Source organism: Bos indicus, chromosome 4, assembly GCF_029378745.1.
Source record: "Bos indicus isolate NIAB-ARS_2022 breed Sahiwal x Tharparkar chromosome 4, NIAB-ARS_B.indTharparkar_mat_pri_1.0, whole genome shotgun sequence".
NCBI lineage: Eukaryota > Metazoa > Chordata > Mammalia > Artiodactyla > Bovidae > Bos > Bos indicus.
The window spans coordinates 5,199,411-5,219,238 of NC_091763.1; the positions used below are offsets into that span (position 1 = coordinate 5,199,411).

Below are 19,828 nucleotides of genomic sequence, written 5' to 3' on the forward strand. Positions count from 1 at the left end.
TCGTGACCTTGGGCCACTTATCCACTTCTCTGGGTTTGAGTTTTTCTATTTTGATAGCAAAGATGGTTTTGCGAATTACACACGTGAGTACCTGTAAAGCATTTAGAACAATGGCCAACTCTCTGCAAATTTTAACTATTATGAAAGTGACCAATGTTTCGATGCAAGAGATTGTGCCTTAAAATCTTGATTTTTGCTTTTTTAGAAAAATTACAGGTGACAACCCTGGTGTTCATCGTGAAAGAAACTGTGGGACGCAGCAGGAGCTGCCCGTTTTAGAGAAATATAGACTCCTCCCCACACTTCCTCCACATGTGGCCTCACTTCCAGCTCTCACAGACATCCCTTGGCCCTTGTAAACATGTCAGTTTGGGTCAGCCTGGAGAGATGAAACATCTTAAGCCCTAAGTTTTAAAAATTGGAAAAATGTAAAGATCCTGTTGTCACATAAGCCTTAAATTACATGTATAATTTTTGTCTTCATATGCTCACACAAATGATGCAGGGCTCTTTCTTTTTCCTCCTTTTCTTAGCTATTAAATGATTATACATACCGCCTTTGAAGAGACTTCGTTTTTAAGGTTTTACTTTTTATTTTGAAATAATTTTAAAGGTTACTTTCCATTTACAGTTATTACAAAATATTGACTCTATTCCCTTGTTATACATCCTTGAACTCATTTTATACCCAATAGCTTGTACTTCTCACTCCCCCACCCTTATCTTACCCTTCTTCCCCGCTGTGGTAACTACTGATTTGTTCTCTGTATCTGTCAGTCTGCTTCTTTTATGCTATCCTCACTAGTTTGTTGTATTTTTTAGATTCCACACATAAGTGATATCATTCAGTATTCATCTTTTTCTGCCTGACTTATTTCACTTAGCATAATACCCTCCACATCCATCCACGTTGCTGTAAATGCTAAGTTGTATTCTTTTTTATGATTGAGTAGTACTCCGCTGTGCATACGCACCACATCTCCTTCATCCGTTCATCTGCTGATGGACGTTTAGGCTGTGTCCATGTCTTGGCCATTGTACATCGTGCTGCAGTGAACGTTGGGGTGCCTGGATCTTTTCAAATGAGTTTTCGTTTTGAGTGTTTTTCCGCCTTTGGATATATACACAAGAGTGAAATTGCTGGGTCATAAGGTAGCTCTATTTTTAGTTTTTTGAGAAATCTCCATACTGTTCTCCACAGTGGCTGCACCAACTTACATTTCCATCAACAGTGCCAGAGGTTCCCTTTCCCCCACATACTTGCCAATATTTCTTCTTTTTGATGGTGGCCATTCTAACAGATGTGAAGTGATATCTCACTGTGGTTTTAATTTGCATTTCTCTGATGATTAGCAATGTTTAGCATCTTTTCATGTGCCCAGTGGTCTTCTACATTTCCTCTTTGGGCAAATATCAATTCAGTTTCTAATTGTTTAATTAGGTTGTCTGGTTTTTCTGATGTTGAGTTGTCTGACCTATTTATACGTGTTAGATGAAGTGAAAGTGAAAGTCACTCAGTCATGTCCGACTCTTTGCGGACATGCAAAGATTGGACTATACAGTTCATGGCATTCTCCGGGTCAGAATACTGGAGTGGGTAGCCGTTCCCTTCTCCAGGGGATCTTCTCAACCCAGGGGTCAAACCCAGGTCTTCCACATTGCAGGCGGATTCTTTACCAGCTGAGCCACCAGGGAAGCCCAGGAACACTGGAGTGAGTAGCCTATCCCTTCTCTAGGGCATCTTCCCAACCCAGGTCTTATTGTAAAAAGCCTTTTCATTAAACGTAGAAACTTTTGCACAGCAAAGGAAACCATGGACACAATGAAAAGACAACCAACAGAATGGGAGGAGGTATTTGCAAATGAAATGTCCAATACATGTTGGATATTAATCCCTTATTGCTCATTTCATTTGCAAATACCTCCTCCCATTCTGTTGGTTGTCTTTTCATTGTGTCCATAGTTTCCTTTGCTATGCAAAAGCTTCTAAGTTTAATGAAAAGGCTTTTTACACTGTGCCCTTTTATAGCTCATGAGTGAAGTGTCCTGCCCTGTCAGGGGGCTCTGCAGGGTGGCATGTCCTCTCTGCCCATCTTAAAACAGCTGCTGAGTCTCTTCGCAGCCTGGGCAGACAGGGGTGAGTGCAAACAACATTGGGGTACCTCTGCAAGTGCCCAGAGCTTTCCACTAGTGTCCTGTGCTCCCTGAGAGGTAAGCCTAGGCCTGGGTCCTTCAAGATGGCAGAGCTGGGTCATGATAGGTGTGCACAGGCCCCCTCTCCCCAGAATGGAGGGCCCAGTGCCAGCCAGGCTCAGAGCTGCCTCACAGGACACGATGAGCTGTGCCTGCGGCTGATGAAGAAACCCAGAAGGAAACAGGCTGCAGTGTCACTCTGGCATCACAGGAGCCCATGTGGCTGCCTTCTCACTGGCCTAGTCTAGCGGAAGCGCTTGGAACAGTGGCTCATCAGCCACTCCAGAGAAATCACTGTGCTGACTGACAGCTTCTCTCCAAGTCTCAGCAGGCAGCTAGGGCCTGCACGCCAAGGCTCCAACTTAAGCCGTCGCCCCTCAGTAACACTGTGACTCAGGATGCCAGAGCAGAGGCGCAAGGAGACTTCAGAGAGACAAGCATCCTTCATGCCAGCGGCCTTGTGTCTGTGTGCCCGCCACCTCTCATGGGCACCTGGGCACATAAGCAGGAAGACAAACTGGGCTGAGCTGCTGCAAACAGTGGCACTGGCTCCTCGCTTCCAGTTGCATCCACCCAGGAGAGCTGCTCACTGGGGAACCTAATTACACAGACTTAAATTAATGAAGAGGCTGTTGCTAAATGTGTGTCCTTTCAGAACAATTTCAAAGCAAGGGAAAAGTAATGAGCCTTGGGACTATTGCACTCCATACTGTTTAACCCTGGGCTTCCCAGGTGGTGCTAATGGTAAAGAATCCGCCGCCAATGCAGGAGACATAAGAGATGTGGATTCGATCCTGAAATGGCAACCCACGCCAGTATTCTTGCCTGGAGAATCCCCATGGACAGAGACTGGCAGGCTACAGTCCATAGGGTCTCACAGAATCGGATACGACTGAAGCAACTTAGCACACATTACTGCTAAACCCTGATGAAATATACATCCCCTAAGTATGTCAGCATGCCTGTCTTAGCCTAGCAGACAGCAGCAGTTCAGGATGAAAACCCACGTGCGGATCATTTAGTATGTGCCCGCCACGGGCAAAACAGAGTTACCAGGTCTGGAAGGATAAAAAAGGTGGAAGTTCTCATGCCTTACAGGGAAAAGAATTCACTCTCCATTTTTCACCACCCCTAGAGAGAACCAGCTCAGAAAATGCACCAAGAAGGATTCATTTGATACCTTAGGGGACTCCGTCCTTGGGAAACCAGTGAACAAATGAGGAAGGGGATGGACCACAGGGGACGTCATATTGTGGGACCAGAAATGCTAGAATCCCAGGAACCCCTTCACCTGTCAGCTGCTGGGGCTGGTGTCCTGCCCTCCGTTTAGGAACTGAGACCCCGAGGGCGGACTGTCCCCAAGGTCACGTCACTCAGAGAAGTGAGAGGACCCCGTAGAGGCCCCAAGCAGCCGGGGACACTGAGCCTGATGTGGGGGCGCCTGGGGACCATTTGACTGGATCAGTGACCCTTCCCCAGTCTTCCCACCTCATCACCTCCAGCATCTTTTTCGATCAGCAAATGATTTCCATGTCCCCTGCTTCCTGGGCCTCCCTCCTGGGAGCCCCCTGCTCAGGGCCCCCTCGCTGCTCCCACATGTCTGGGCCTGGGGCTGCAGACACACCATCCTTGGAGAAGGCCTCCAGAGTCTTCAGACTTCACCTACTGAAACCCCCGTGTGATGGAGGCTGTTCTTAGACCTGCCAGCTTTGGAGAGACCACACCTGGAAATGATCTGCCTGGAGACTGAGATGAGTCAAAGTAACACAAGCTCATTGTAACTGCTACAACTGCTGAGCCCTGAGTGTGTGCCAGGCCCTGTCCTCAGACTTGACCTCCACTGTCACATGCCATCTCCTGCTGGCTCCTTGAGTGAGGGATGACGTTTCTGAGCCCCATGTACAGAGGAGAAAGTTAGGGCCTCTAGGCACCAATTTCCTCAAGGCCATGGTTGAATCCGCCCCCTAATTATTTAAATTGGAACATAGATGCAGGAGAAACTTCCTGCAAGCATGAGGTGAGGACGTGAGTGTGTCAGTGGGGTGTGCATCTCATTTTCCTCATGTATTTAAGCAGTTTTGTTATATGTTCATCCTAAAAGCATCTTAAAATAAAGGCTAGGAATTCTAAGTATGAATGATTACTTTCTAATCATTGCTTGTGTTCTCAGACTTCCTATAACAAGGAAAAAGAAAATAAACTTTATTTTAAAATTCAAAAGAATCCTAATAGGAAAACTTAGGTAAAGTGCAACCGAGAGTGGGGTCTCTAAAACCACATGGGGTGCACGAGGTGGGTGTGGACACCCTCCTTCCAGGAGTAGAGGAAGAGGTGCTTTACTGTGCAGGAGGCGGAACCCAAGGCAGACTCTGGGGCAAAAGCAGAAAACTGAGGCTGAAGCCCAGCATCTCCTGGGAGGTTATTTTGGGTCCTGGCAGGTTCGGCTGAGATGAGTGCTTTATAGTCCATAAAGCAAAATTATTTTGGGGTCACCATAATTGTGAGTGGGCCTTCCCCAGTGGCTCAGGTAGTAAAGAGTCTGCTTGCAATGCAGGAGACCCGGGTTTGATCTTTGAGTTGGGAAGATCCTCTGGAGAAAGGAATGGTAACCCACTCTAATATTCTTGCCTGGGAAATCCCATGGACAGAGGAGCCTGGCAGGCTACAGTCCATGGGGTCACAAAAGAGTCAGACACGACTATGTGATTAACAGTAACACTGAATAATTGTGAATTAGACAGGAGGTCTGTGTGTGCAAGGTTTCGTTTACTGTCTGTGTGGCTTGTTGGCTTTGGACAAGGCTGTAAACAATGCAGCAAGTTTCCCAGAAGGACAGGCTCTGATGATGACCTTACTCTTGTTATGAGCAGATGCCATTTCCAAGGCAGGTGGAGCTGGCAAGGAGGCTCAGAGGAAAACCATGGTGTCACTTGGAATTGTTTGTGTGCTCCCTGCTCTGTGCTGTGTCTGAGTGGCTTTGAGGCAGTGGCTCTGCTGTGTGTGTGCGTGTGCAGAAGAGCACACGCACAAGTCGTTATCAGTCGCTTAGCTTTTCCCACACACTTCGGATGGTGCATGAGCGTTTCGTGAGTTGTAAACCTTCCATGCAGAATGTATTTTCAAACCAGCACCTATTAGAGTGTCTCTTCAATGTTTAAAAACATTAATGCAGCCGCTATAGAGAACCATATGGAGGTTCATTATAAAACTAAAAATGAAGTTACCATACGACCCTACAATCCCACTTCTAGGCGTATATCTGGAGAAAACTCTCATTTGAAAAGACACATGCACCCCCATTGTTCACTGCCGCACTGTTTACAATAGCCAAGACGTGGAAGCAACCCAAGTGTCCATAGATGGATGCATAACGAAGATATGATATATATACACAACAGAATATTACTCGGCCATGAAAAATGAAGTAATGCCATTTGCAGCAACACAGACGGACCTAGAGATTGTCATACTAAGTGAAGTAAGTCAGGCAGAGGAAGACAAATACCATATGGCATCGGTTTTTTGTGGAATCTAGAAGATGGTACAAATGAACTTGTTTATAAAACAGAAATATTCTCTGTTTTAGACATAGAAAACAAACATGGTTGCCAAAGGGGGAGGGATAAATTAGGAATTTGAGATTAGCATACACATACTGCTATATATAAAATAGATAAACAACAAGGACCTCCTGTATAACATAAGCTATACTAAAGATTTTATAATAACCTATAAGAGAAAAGAATCTGAAATAGAATATACATGTGTGTGTGTGTGTGTGTGTGTGTCTGAATCACTTTGCTGTAAACCTAAAGCTAACACGACCTTGTAAATCCACTGTACTCCAATAATAAGTAAATAGATCTAAAAATTTAAAAATTGATAAATAAAAATATTTTTTTTTATACATTAGTCCAGACCCAGATGACATTTTGAAGATGCCATCTTCACATCTGTGCTATTCAAACATCAGGCAGTTTATACAAATAATGAGGCAAATATAACCACCTTGTTTGGCTAGGCTGTTGGGGTTTGGGGCCAAGGTGCAAATGCAGGGAATGTAGCCCTGGAGATTCAGACTTTCTTTCCGTCATTGCAAGGCCCTCTGCTCCCCAGATGACTCTTGGAGGTGGCAGCTTCTAGCTTTGGGAGAATGTTTGGACACAGTGACCTGTGGGTCCCGTTGAAAGATTGTTTCTGAACCACAAAACACGCCGAGATTCTTGGCCTCCAGAGGAGAAGAATTCAATCCGGGGCCAGAGACAAGGCTTGATTGCTCAGAGCTTTTGTGTAATAGTTTTATGTAAGTATAAAGGAGATAGAGAAAGCTTCTGACATAGACATCAGAAGGGGGCAGAGATTATACCCGCCTGCTAGTCTTTAGCTGGATGTTATATAGTTACTAGCAGTCTGTTAATGAAAGAAAGGAATGTCTCAAAACTCAGAGAATGGCACCAGGCCCCTCACCTGCAAGATGCATTTTGAAATAATCTTGGCACCAGGCGAGTCATCCCGGGCCATAAAACAATTGACTTGAGTCTTGTATAAAGGCAGACTACCATACAAATAGTTCCGTCTACATGGATTAGGAGAACCATGTATGAGGATAACATACTGGTTTTCAAGTCAGTTCTGAGCCTTTAGGGGAACCAACTTGAAGACAGAGTTTGGGGTAAATGCACAGCACATTAACATAGCTTAAGACAAACATTTCTGTAAGAAAAATGCATCGGTTAACTCTAAATTTGAGAAAAGTTAAGTTCAGGAGGAACCATGTGTCATTATGGCAACACAGTGTTTTAAGAGAGACCTCTTTTTAAATTTGTGTAGAGAAGGGGAAAAATATATCACTAGTTTGTTTCCTCCTGCCACTTAAAAGAGAGATAAAAATGTCTGACACTTGCAGCCTATTTCCTCCATTGGAGACCCCTGGCCTCCCTGCCTGTTAGCCTCTCACCATTGCTGCTTTGCATCTGTGTCCTGGCATCTCCAGACCCACTTCCCTGGACTCTGCATGTGAGACGCCTCCTGCCTCAAAGCAGAACCTGGGAGTCCTTCCTGCTCCTCCCCCTCCCCCAATGTGAGTTCTTTCCTTCTCATCTCAGGCGTATTTTACAGCCATCTGGGATGTTTTGTGCCACTTCCTCACTCGCTCTTTCTGAGACTATTCTAATATGTGTGTGCACGCTCAATCGCTCAGTCATGTCTGACTCTATGCAACCCCATGGACTGTAGACCCCCAGGCTCCTCTGTCCATGGGATTTCCCAGGCAAGAATACTGAAGTGGGTTGCCATTTCCTTCTCCAGGGCATCTTCCTGACCCAGGGATCAAACTGATCTCATGTCTCCTGCATTGGCAGGCAGATTCTTTACCACTTCACCAATTGACTGGCTACATTCCAATATAATTTCCACAACTATTATGTTCATTCTGCTGTCTTGAGGAAAATGTCACTTTTAACTCTGTTGCGGACATCCTGTGGTGGTGACTTCCCATGAAATGGGACATGGGAAGAACATTGAGACAGAAAGTAGACTCTAATAGTTTAAAAAGGGAGGGAAACTCTGGTGTTTTGAGCACAAGCATTGAATGTGACTTTTCAAGAGTGGTCTGTTCAGTAACTCCAGGACCCTTGTTAGAGAAGTCACTGTCTTCAGAAAAAAGGAATGAAGGGGGTTTGGTCTCAGGAGGTGATGAATAGGTTTGAATTCAAATTGTCCTTCACTGAGGCTTAGCCGAGTAAGGCAGACAGCAAGCTGGCCATGTGCCCTGGTGAGGCGTTTGGGGAAGCACTTCCCCTAGTGTGGGCCTGGGCCAGCAGCTTCAGCATCACCTGGGAGCATGTGAGAAATGCCGTTTCAGCCCCAAGCCCGGACCACTGATTTAGAAGCTCCTTAGGGAGAGGGGTGACTGGGCTGCTGTTTTAACAAAGCACCCGGACGTTCTGGGTGCTTGTCTTGGGGCAGGTCCCCTAGGCAGGGAGCCCAGTGTGGGGCTCAGACCCTCCGTCCATGAATCGTGATATTCTTCCCATTTGTGAGTCACCAACCTAGTGGTGTGGCTCTGAGTTTACTGTATGCCCACCCCTTCTGCCCATCTCATTGTGGAGCCTTCTCTATGCCTCCAGTCATGGAAAATTTCTTCTAGTTGTCTGAAGGTTGTTCTTACAGATAGTTGCTCTAGGTTCTTGCAGTTCTGGTGTGCCCATTGAGAGAGGTGAGCCTAAGGTCTTCATACTCCACACTGTTGGCCACCTCCCTGATACTGTTTATTTTAAACATTCAAAATAATAAGAAATATATTGTTTATTTTATATTACATAAACATATGTGTGTATATCACATATATACATATGAATATATGTGTGTGTATATATATACATACATGTATATATATGCTATTTTAAAAATCCTTATTTCCTAAAGTGCTTAAGAGTAAACACCAGAGAACTTAGGGATACTTGTGATGAAAACTGAAGTACTGGGGAGAATCCATGCAAAAGTTCTAAAAAAGACTAACTTTGCTCCTGACCTTCCTGGGCATCAGGCAGAAAAGCCAGGCAGGTGGACACTCGACCAAATAGTAAGGCATTCATTTAATCAAAAGGAGGGAATACATGCTAAGTCACTTCAGTTGTGTCCAACTCTGTGCGACCCCATAGACGGGAGCCCACCAGGCTCCCCCGTCCCTGGGATTCTCCAGGCAAGAGCACTGGAGTGGGTTGCCATTGCCTTCTCCAAAAGGAGGGAAAGAAAGATCTAAACTTTAGGACAAATTAAAAGGGATGATTTTTTAAAAGACACTGAGTACTATGATAGTTTCTCCATCAGATGCAAAACGTTCTTCATTTGGTCATTTTCATGTCAACTTCACTGGCAATGGCTGAACAGTGCTTTACAGAAAACTAAGCCAAAGCAGGCCACATGCTTTGTTCTCTGGGGTTCTGATGACAAAGGAATAGAGCTTGGGAGAATCTAGCAGAGCAGCAGATGGTATTTTTCTTAGACCGCCTGTCAAGAAGGCAGGCGACTCACCTGTGCTTCATACCAGGCCTGACTCATAGTCGACTCAGTTTGGCAACTTGGCCAGTCCCTGAACTTCACCTTTTCTGAGCTGCTGATCAAATGCGTTTCCCATCTTGAATGTCCTAGACAACCTGGGACAGGGTTTCTGTTTTGATGACGCACACTGAAGCACCAGCTTCATTCCTGATAGCAGGAACTACCATCCTCATCCCAGAGGTGAGGCCCCAGAATTACACATGCAAAAGAGGGCTGAGTCTTTTTATCAAAAATATTTTATAATATATTAAAATCTCTGAACAAATGCAACCAAGACTTGTTCTATAGAACATGGAAGAAAAAATTTTAAAACATTTAAATGTAGGTATTCTCAGCAAAAGTCATCTCAGATTTTCTTGGTGTAAGAACCTTGGTTTGACTTTTGCTTAATACATGGTTTTGTTTGATTTTGAATGGACTTATCCTGTTCATGGGCCTGGCAAAGTATGTGTCTGTAATAACACATACCCTCAGGGATACGTGAAATCATTTGTTGGCTGGGGCTTTTTTTATAATTTGCAAAATATGAATAATTATTTTCATACTGCAAAGGACACTAGATAAATCAGGAATTATGTAAATATTACCCATGTGGACATTGCAGAATATCTAAACCCAACTATCCTTATGGTTTTAAATATCAAGGTTGAACTGTAATATCTGATTGTTGTTAGCCAACAGTCTAGTATCCCAGGCTATTCTTAAAGCCATGACATCACTGTGGAGGAGGAGTTCTTTTTAGCTATTTGCTACAACAGGCACATGAAAACAAAATGAAACTTTAGTCTCAGTATGGCTGAATTGAGTCTGAGAATCATCAGCCAAGGTCAGTGTTGTGGCTACTGCGAGGAACCAGCCACCCCGTCCAGGTGGAGTCCTCCCCAAAGAGTGGCTTCCTTCTTGCCCTGTGGGACTCTGCTCAGCCCAATCCTCCAGAAAGCTGTCTGCTCTATCCTAAGGCACCAGTGATGGCCACGTGTACAAAAGATTAGCACAGGAAACTAGTCAAGAATTACTAAATAAAATTTTTTTCAATGTTTGGGAAAAGGACCACAAACTGATCAGAGGAACCAACTTCCAAAAAACGCAGAATGACTTTAGGCAATAGAGTAGAACTTTAAAATATGTATTTGTAGTTATTGCTTCAGAAAATTTTAATGGATTATTATATACGTAAAACAAGAGCGGGCTGTATTGAAAAACACATGAAAAAAGAGCATCTAAAAGTTCTTAGAAGTTAATACCCATCTTTAGGGACATACAGGCTTCCCACGTGGCCCTAGTGATAAAAGAATCTGCCTGCCAATGCAGGAGATAAAAGAGAGGCAGGTTTGATCCCTGGCTGGGAAAATCCCCTGAAGGAGGAAATGGCAACCCACTCCAGTGTTCTTGCCTGGAGAATCCCATGGACAGAGGAGACTGGTGGGCTTCAGTCCAGAGGGTCCCAAAGAGTCGGACACAACTGAAGGCATGCAGGCATAGAGTCATAGGCTTTTAGGCACACTTTTTTTGGTGAAATCTTGAGTATTCGTGGATGAAGAGGAGCATCTTACTAGCTTCTAGAGATAAGGCTGTATACAGTCAGCAAGAATCCTGCTGGCACATGTGTTCTCATTTGTGAGACAAGATGCCAGGAAACAGTGGTGCTAAGAATGTGGTCTTGAGGGTTTTGATATGAACTTACTTCAGTTTAGCCATATTGATAGTGAAGGATTAAGTGAAGACAGTCTTCAGATACCAGAGGCCTTAGAAAGTAAACTAGATCCTAAACTGGATTATTCCAAAATTAGAATTACTAGAAGCTGTAATCTGAATACTGAAAAATAAATCCAGGAAAGGGAAACATGCTGTGCAGCTGTCACAGTTAATATACATAGTTTAAAATTAAAGTTCCTGTAATGGAAACACCATAATATGAACTGTGTGTGTGTGTGTATCTATGTATTCGTGCAAAATTCAGGGCAGTTTAGACATTTATTGGACAAGACTATTTAATTCCAAGAAATGTATTTTGAGCTAGTTACAAACAAGTGGGTTTTTTTGAAATTTCTTTTGCTTACCTAACTGGGAATTTTAGGAAATACATCGTTATTGTGGTCACAGCAGGGTCCCCAAGCCCAAACGCTGTCCTAGGCCTGTGCTCCTGTCTGTCTGTGGACAAGCCCTCCCCATGTGCCGGTCCAGATGGCTGTAAGTAATCCAGGCCTCCTCCCCCTGCATGGGTTCCAGCCCAGTGAGGCCACTTGCCCAGTAGCTGTGGCAGGAGGGCCCTGAGAAAGGCCTTGATTGGTCCAGCTTGAGACACATGCCCATCTTGCACAATGCTTGATTGGCCAGGTTTGGGTTCATCTCACACACCAACCCAGCAGCCAGGAGTTGTGAGGGGCAGTTAGACCTTCCCAGCTGTTGCAAACAAGGTTAGCTCCAGGAAGGAGGAACTCATATGGCACAGTCAGGGAAGGGGCGGTGCGGAAAAGACAGAAGACACCGCTGGCGCCTCTGTAGGCTTTCAGAGAAGGGCAATCTGAGAGCAGCCCTCTCTTACTACGGGAAAACCAGGGACCTTCTCTGTGTCTCTAACTGGCACATTAGGATTCTAGGATTAGGTTATGGTTCAGGCTTTGGAGAAGTACAGATTGATTGAAGCCAAGAGTACATTACGTGACTCTTCAAAGAATTCAGGTCAATTTTAGATCCACAAATGATTTCAAGATCTTTATTATCCTGCCTTCTTGAAAAACATATGTATTCATGTACTGCTCTATGTTGAACTGGCTGCATTGTTATCTTCATCAATATAGTTGAGGATCCTAGGTCTGTGGGGCTTTTGGACTAAACTGTTAATACAAAATGTTTTTTATATAATAAGTATTTATTGAAGTATAGTTTATTTATAATGTGTTATTTTCCACTGTATAGCAAAGTGATTCAGTTATACATATATATAGATAGATAGATATACACATTCTTTTTTATATTCTTTTCCAAATATAAAATACTAAATGGTGCCCATCCAGGGAAAGAGACTGTCAATTCATAGAGGAATAAATAGGTAAACTTCACCTTGAGGAAACTGTAGTGAAAGAATAGATAACAGGAGAAGAAGGTAGCCAGAACTGAGGCCAGCCGTCTGCCGCGCCCCCTGCTGACATCTGCATGCAGGTGCTAACACAGCCATGTAAGCCATGTAAGACACAGCGCACAGCCCAGCCACCCAGTACACACCGCCTCCCACTCTGCCTGTGTGTCTGACTCCGCTCATCCTCTAGTCTCACTGTCCTCCTCCGCCTGCCCCTCCTCTGCTTGTTTCAAGACTCAGGTGCTGGCCCCTTTCCATCTCCTCCAGGTAGAAGAATGCCCCCTGTCTGTCTTCCCATGGCAGGTTCCACGTGTTCCCCTCCCGCCCATAAACTGACTCACCTCTTCTGTATGTGTTGGCGGATTTGACCTGGGAATATGTTGTCCTGGGAGACCATAAAGCTTTCCAAGGGAATCTGTACCCAGATGCTATGTGTCCACAGACATTCTTTCCTAGAACTGAGGTACCTGAGAGCTCACAGCAGGCAGCACCTGGGCGGGGGTCCTCCCAGCTCCCCTCTGCTGAATGCTCTTCTCCCCTACCACAAAAGACATGCCAAGCTGCCATCCGCCAGGAAGCTCACTTGCATGTGGTTCCCTGAGGAGGGCGGACCTTACCCTGTTGCCTGACAGAAGCACCCACAGCCTTCCTGCTGGAGGCCTGAGCAGGTGGATAGTCCTGTTGAATGTCAGGTGGTTTCCAAGTTTTCTTTCCAACCAAATGGATAAGGGGTCTGAGCAAACTGTCGATTAATATGTCATTGAACATAAATTTTGTGGCCGATCAAGTGATGTGTAATAGAGTCAAAGTTTTAAAAACTGAGCGGAGGGATGTCACTATAGCAAAACTTAATTCGCTTCAACTTACTCATGTGAGTAAGTTTTTCAGTTTCTTAAGTCATTATTGACCTGGGGCATTTTTGCAGAAACTAATACCTGTGATCAACGATTTGTTAATAAGTGATATTGACACATCTCTAGTCAATAACATTTGGATAACAAAATATCTAATAATACATCTCTGATTTATAATGTGTTAATAGTGATAAGCGACTTCACTTTCACTTTTCACTTTCATGCATTGGAGAAGGAAATGGCAACCCACTCCAGCGTTCTTGCCTGGAGAATTTCAGGGACGGGGGAGCCTGGTGGGCTGCCGTCTATGGAGTCGCACCGAGTCAGACATGACTGAAGTGACTTAGCATAGCATAGTGATAAGAATGAAAAATGTGAACTGTATTAATAGCAAACCCTGCCTTGCTCTAGTACTAAGTATCCAGTCACTTTTAAGGAATTAGTTGAAAAAAGCCTAATCTGAGTCATTACAGATGCATTTCTAATGTCACTTTGCCTTTTTGTTTAAGAAATGTCAACATTTCTAAAATACTCATGTAATTTTTATTGGCTCGTTCCTGTTCATGATTACAATGCTCACTTCCCGGTAAAGGAAAAAAATCACTACCTTCTGTTGAGAGAGGAAATAAAAATTGCATTTTAATTTATATATATATTTTATTTAATCAGTAGGAAAGCTCTCAAGCACAAAGTACGTTCATTGAGGATGAGGTGAGATTCTTGTGGTGTGGGAGAGGGGAGTAAATTCCAGAAAGAAGAGCTGTGCTCTAGAAGCTACCTCTTAAAGGGAGAACTGCTCATCCAATTTACATGCCGGGTTCTGGACATCAAGACACTATCATGTTCAGATGCCTTTTATTATGTTTTGTAAAATAATTAAACATATTTAAATAATAATTACAATGAAGTCACATCTGTTGTAACTAGTTGAACTCATGATGGATATTTTCAAATGTCAGTTAAAGAGTAGGTGGGCATGCTGCTGCTGCTGCTGCTAAGTCACTTCAGTCATGTGCGACTCTGTGCGACCCCATAGACGGGAGCCCACCAGGCTTCCCCATCCCTGGGATTCTCCAGGCAAGAACACTGGAGTGGGTTGCCATTTCCTTCTCCAGTGTATCAAAGTGAAAAGTGAAAGGGAAGTCACTCACTCGTGTCCGACTCTTAGCGACCTCATGGACTGCAACCTACCAGGCTCCTCTGTCCATGGGATTTTCCAGGCAAGAGTACTGGAGTAGGGTGCCATTGCCTTCTCCGGTAGGTGGGAATACACGGTTCAAAATTAGTTTGGGGTGTATATAACAAAAATTACTGACACACACCAGGTCAGTTTGACCCCAGTAGTTCTGCAGCACCCACCTGTAGCTACTTTATTTTGCCCTTTATTCCCAATGCATAGACCAAAGGGAACTAAATCAAGATGGGTTGAGACAGGAGATCGGAGCATGGCTTGTCGGCTTGTGAAAGGGAGCCATAGGTGTCGTGATGAGATGAGGAAGAGATTAGTCTTTTGTTGAGACATTTTCTTTAGGCAGATAAACCTGGTGAAACAGACTCTTGACCAATTTCCTTTCATAATGACCAGGAAATAAGCAACATCATAAGATACAAGATCTTTGATTTAAAAAAGTAATAAAAACAAATCCATAACAAAAATACCTGAAAGATATTTACATTTGGTGTTTGAAATTTTCTTGGGTGACTTTATGAAAGAAAAACCCAGTGGGACTCATGCCAAACTGAAATGATTGTGTTCAGCGCAAGGAATTAGTAGCCTTAAGTTGAGCTTCCCAGGTGGCGCAGTGGTAACGTGCCAGTGTGGGAGACACAGGAGACTCAGGTTTGATCCTTGAGTCAGAAGACTCCCTGGAAGGAGATGGCAACCCATTCCAGCATTCTTGCCTAGGAAATCCCATGGACAGAGCAGCCTGATGGGCTACAGTCCATGGGGTCACAAAGAGTTTGGATACAACTGAGTACGCATGCATGCAATCTTAGGTTAGCACTTTCTGCTTTACACCCAAGCTTGAGAATTTTCCAAAGCTTGCAGTTAGCTGTAATGGCATTTGAGCTATGGGATTATATAATTCAGGTGGAGGACAATGGAAGCATTAAATTTCCTGACTTGGGCTCTGTGGCTATTTATTTGGAAGATGATTTAATTATGAATTTGTATTTGGTATCTGCTAAAAATAGATTGTGCTTTTCCACATTTGCAAAAATTCTGCAGTAATAACTTTTTAGTTCAAAAAAAGGTTCATTTCTTTAGTTCAAAAAAAAAGCTCCCCCCAAAATGGTTCACAGGAGTCTTGAGCCTTTGCAAGAGCTGTTTCTCTTTCTGACTGGAAGACCCACCCTGTGCTCTGAGCATCTTCCCATCCTCGCTCTCCCCCCTCTCACTGGTGCTTATGACACTTGCAGGCTGGAGATGCTCTCACCCCTGTTCCTTCCCCCTTGGGCGTTTAGGCAGCTAGCTGCCCTTCTGACCCTGTGTGACCATCCCCACCATACACTGCAGGCTCCCTGAGAGCAGGTCCCCTCGCCTGCCGCCCAGCGCAGGCTCTGTGTCCTGGAGCAGGCATATGGGTGGGCCCTCACCGACACCTGTCCGTCAGGTTCGAGGACAGAGAACCCTGGGCCCTGGGGAAGGTCGTCCTCCAGAATTAGAGGACTCGCTTGGGAAGAGGGGTGCACAGGCACTCATACCCTTCACAGTGAGTTTCAGTGGTTTAACACATCCAACTGGGTAGAGACTGCTCACCTCTTGCTGACTAAGCATTTGCCATTGGCTGGATTGAGTCTGGGGATTCACAACAATTTTTACCTCAAAACTTCTGAGGGATATAAAACAAGCCCAGACAAGCATCCTCAATCTTATAACCAGATCAAAAGGGGCAGACGAGGTCCTCCCTTACCACAAACGCCTTTTGAGTTTCCAGGACACGTGAGTGCATGGAAGCCTGCTCACAGCAGGTGGTTCTAGTGTTACCCCAAGGTGGGGGGTGCTGCCCCAGTGTTTCCTCAAGTAGCAGGTCTCTTGAGGTCACTTTACTTGAGTGATGCCTGCTGGAGCAGTGGGGGCAGGGCTGGGCTGAGCACTTATCCAGAACCTGCTCTGTGCTGAGACCTCCCTATGACCAGCCCAGCCCTCCACCTGTGCAAACACCCCTGGTGTTGGTCTCAGCACGTGGCACTGCCAGTGTTGGTGTACTTGTCTGTCCCCCGTAAACTGCGAGTCACCAGAAGCTGAGACCTGTGGACCTGTGTCCCCAAGTCCAATCAGGGGGCCCTTCCCAACCTGGCATGCACTCTGCTGTGGAGACACGCCAGGGGCACCAGGCAGTGGGCTGGCTTCACACCTGGTCCTCATCTCAGTCCATGCCTGTGGGAGGATCACCACATCCTCTCCCGGGAGAAACTGAGGCAGAGGGTCCAGGGATGTGCCCCCAGGCAACCAGTCAACCGCCCTCCTTGGGTTTGAATCCAGGTCTCTGTGGCCAGAAACCTGTATGCTCCATCACTGTGCTCTTTTTACATTGCAGAGAAAAAGTGTTAGTTTGATTGACCTACTTGTTCAGTGATGGTGACCAAGAGAAAGCAGGAAACCAGAGTCTGCTCAGCCGTCAGGGCCGCCATTGACGGCCAGGCAAGGGAGCAGCTTTGAGTGGGGTTGGCAGGAGTGACGAGTCAGGTAGAGTCGCCAGCTGTGTGGACAAAGCAGCTGGTGCACAGCATCTGAGTGTGACTGCGTCTCAGCAGACCCCTGGCAGAAAAGGCTTTGGTGGTATTAATCTGCAGGCAGTGTTTCTTCTCTGTATTTGCCCTCTAATTAAGAGCCTTGCAACAAAAGACAGGAAGAAAGCTAAGAGAAAGAGGTTCTTGTTCAGAAGCGTTCACTGCGTTCAGATACACTGCCTTGCGCATTCGCGTCTCTAAACAATCCCTCCCTCGTGTTTCTGATCTTTTTTTGTGAGCTCTTTTGTTAACTGGCAGTTTTTATTCTCATTCTTTTGTTTATTTGCGGGATCTCAGAGAAAGCAACACCTCAAGGAATTTTCTCCTTGGTGTTCTTTTGGTTTTCTTCATTCTCTGTCTCGTCTGCTGTCTGGTTAACATATTCACTGTCTTGAGTGTGATTATTGTGTCGCTTGTCTGTCATTGTCCAAGTCTGTGGAGTTTACACTCAGCATGTGTGTGGTCTTGATCCATTTTAGGCGTCCAACAACTTACTTACCGAAGGAATGATTTTCAAAAAAAACACACTGAAACCACAGCACAACACAATCGCTCTTTCCTGGATGACCACGAGCAGCATGTAGATCGTATGTCTTGAGGTTTAAAAGCTATTTCTATGTTCAGTGAAAACACACACCTCTGGTCTGCAGTTGGGCCAGAGTTCTAGACACCTGTCCTCCCACCTCAGTATTAGGGGGCTTCCGCTCCAAGTGTGGAGCTTTCAGTGAACAGTCTTAGACCACCTCAATGCTCAGTACCAGAAAAATGGATCCCTCACTTTCGTTACACAGACTGTCCCTCATGATGTCTGGACATACGTGCCTCCAGCATCTCAACTCGAGTTGGGTGGAATGTCAGGCCTCCACAGTGAGTTGCAGCTCTGCGCATCGATTCCTTCTGCTCCCCTACGTTGTGCATATTCAGCGCTCAGGAGCCAGTAAGCTCAACCAAGGATGCTTTTGTCCTTGTTCTTTTAAATTTTACTTGAGGGTTCTCTTCTAAGAACATCTCTTATTTAAACCGTATCTTACTGTCTCATGTATAAAAATAAAGGGAGAGCCAGACACTGATGAAAAGTGTCATTAATACAGTAAGAAAAATTGCACATGTTCCTGAGGAATATTTGTTAGAAGTTCCTGAACAAGATTAGTTATTTTTGTACTTTGTTTCCATTTTGAAAATCTTAATTTAAAAGAAAAAATATTCATGTTCAAACAACTTCTGTTAAGCCAAGGATCAGACTAGAAACAATTGGATTCATCATGCTGTTAGTCTGAATTTTTTTAATGTTTACCCACAGTCAGGCTTCCCTGGTAGCTCAGATGGTAAAGAATCTGCCTGCAGTGCAGGAGACCTGGGTTCAATCCCTGAATTGGGAAGATTCCCTAGAGAAGGAAATGGCAACCCACTCCAGTATTCTTGCCTGGAGAACCATGGACAGAGGAGCCTGAAGGGCTACAGTCCGTAGGGTCCCACAGAGTCAGACACGACTGAGCAACTAACACACACACACACTTACCTATAGTTATGTACAGGACGAAAATCTCAAAGGTTAATTGAAAATATGCTGATTTTTGAGGGAAAATGTTGCTCCCATCACAGATGCGGTTTCAGGTGAGTCAGGCCGGGGGAGCTCACTGGCGCGGCGGCTGACCTCCCCTTGTGTGTCTCGTCCAGTGAGCCTGTCCATGGGGCCCGGCGGTCCCTGCAGTGTGGACGGGGCCCCCCCAGTGCCATCGGAGGCTGAGGAGACCGTGTCTGTCAGCAGCTGCTTTGCCTCAGAGGACACCACAGAGGACTCAGGTGTGATGAGCTCCCCCTCGGACATCGTGTCCCTGGATTCCCAGCACGACAGCATGAAATCCAAAGACAGGTGGAGCACAGAGCAGGAGGACTGCAGCGACCAGGACCTGGCTGGGACGCCAGAGCCGGGCCCCCCGAAGAGCCCCTTGTGGGAGAGGAGCAGCTCTGAGAACCGGCATCTGAGGTGAGGCATGGGCCGGCTGGGAAGGCGGGTCCCCTCCAGCCTCCAAGGATGGAGGCCTTTGTCCCAGTGAGCCAGCCAGGGCTCCATAGTGAGGAGCCTGACTGGGGATGTGTTGCACGTGGTTCTGTCTTCATGCTGTGTCTAGCTATTCAGGTATTTATAAATAATGCATAGTGTCAGCTTGTTCACATTTACCTTTCATACAAACAGCACCATAACCTGTTTCCGCAATATCACGTGTTTACGATTTATCCCTGGTGACGTGTGTGTTCATGAGTTCACTCCCTCATCCAGTTCTTTATGACACTTGAGCCGTTCTGGTTTTTCACCCCTGGAGTCAATGAGCAAGTTGTATGTATATGTCCATTTATGGATAGAGTTTTTTAGAAGAGGATGATTAGGCCTTCAGAGAAAATTCAGCTTTTTGGAATATTGGCAAATTGCTGTCCGAAATGATGACCTGCTGACCACGCCCTCCAGCTGTCTGTAGAGCCCTGCCCGTCAACCTTCACACCAGTATGCGGACGAGCGGGCGTCTGAAGCACTGCACTCCTCTCAATGCCAAGTGGCGTCTCATGGCTTTAAGATACACGACTGGTTAGTAAGGATGAGCATCTTGTCATATGTATGTTACAAAGTCAGTTTCCTCTTCTATGAATTGTCCTTTCACAACCATTTTTTTACAAAACTTGGGGATGTTACTTTTTTCTTAATCATTAATGTCTCCTTAGTTATATATACACAAAAAGTCTCTAATACTGTGGCTTGAATTTAGCTTTGTTTTATTTTATTGTATAAAAATGCTTTTTGATTTGAATATTGTTGAATTTGTCCTCCTTCTCTGGAATGTTTATGATATTTGAATATTTGAGAGATCCTTCTCATACTGCAGAGGACGAACGATTATCAGAATTTCTT

General features: G+C 45.1%; 1 protein-coding gene across 5 annotated transcripts in view; it reads left to right on the plus strand.

Annotated features, from left to right (window-relative positions):
- Positions 1-19,828, plus strand: part of COBL (cordon-bleu WH2 repeat protein) — a 305,873-nt gene that overhangs the window by 241,913 nt on the left and 44,132 nt on the right. For all 5 annotated transcript variants that reach the window (XM_070787414.1, XM_070787417.1, XM_070787412.1 and 2 more), the window contains one exon: positions 18,601-18,910. In XM_070787414.1, the coding sequence (XP_070643515.1) occupies positions 18,601-18,910 (310 nt within the window). The remainder of the gene's footprint in view (positions 1-18,600; positions 18,911-19,828) is intronic.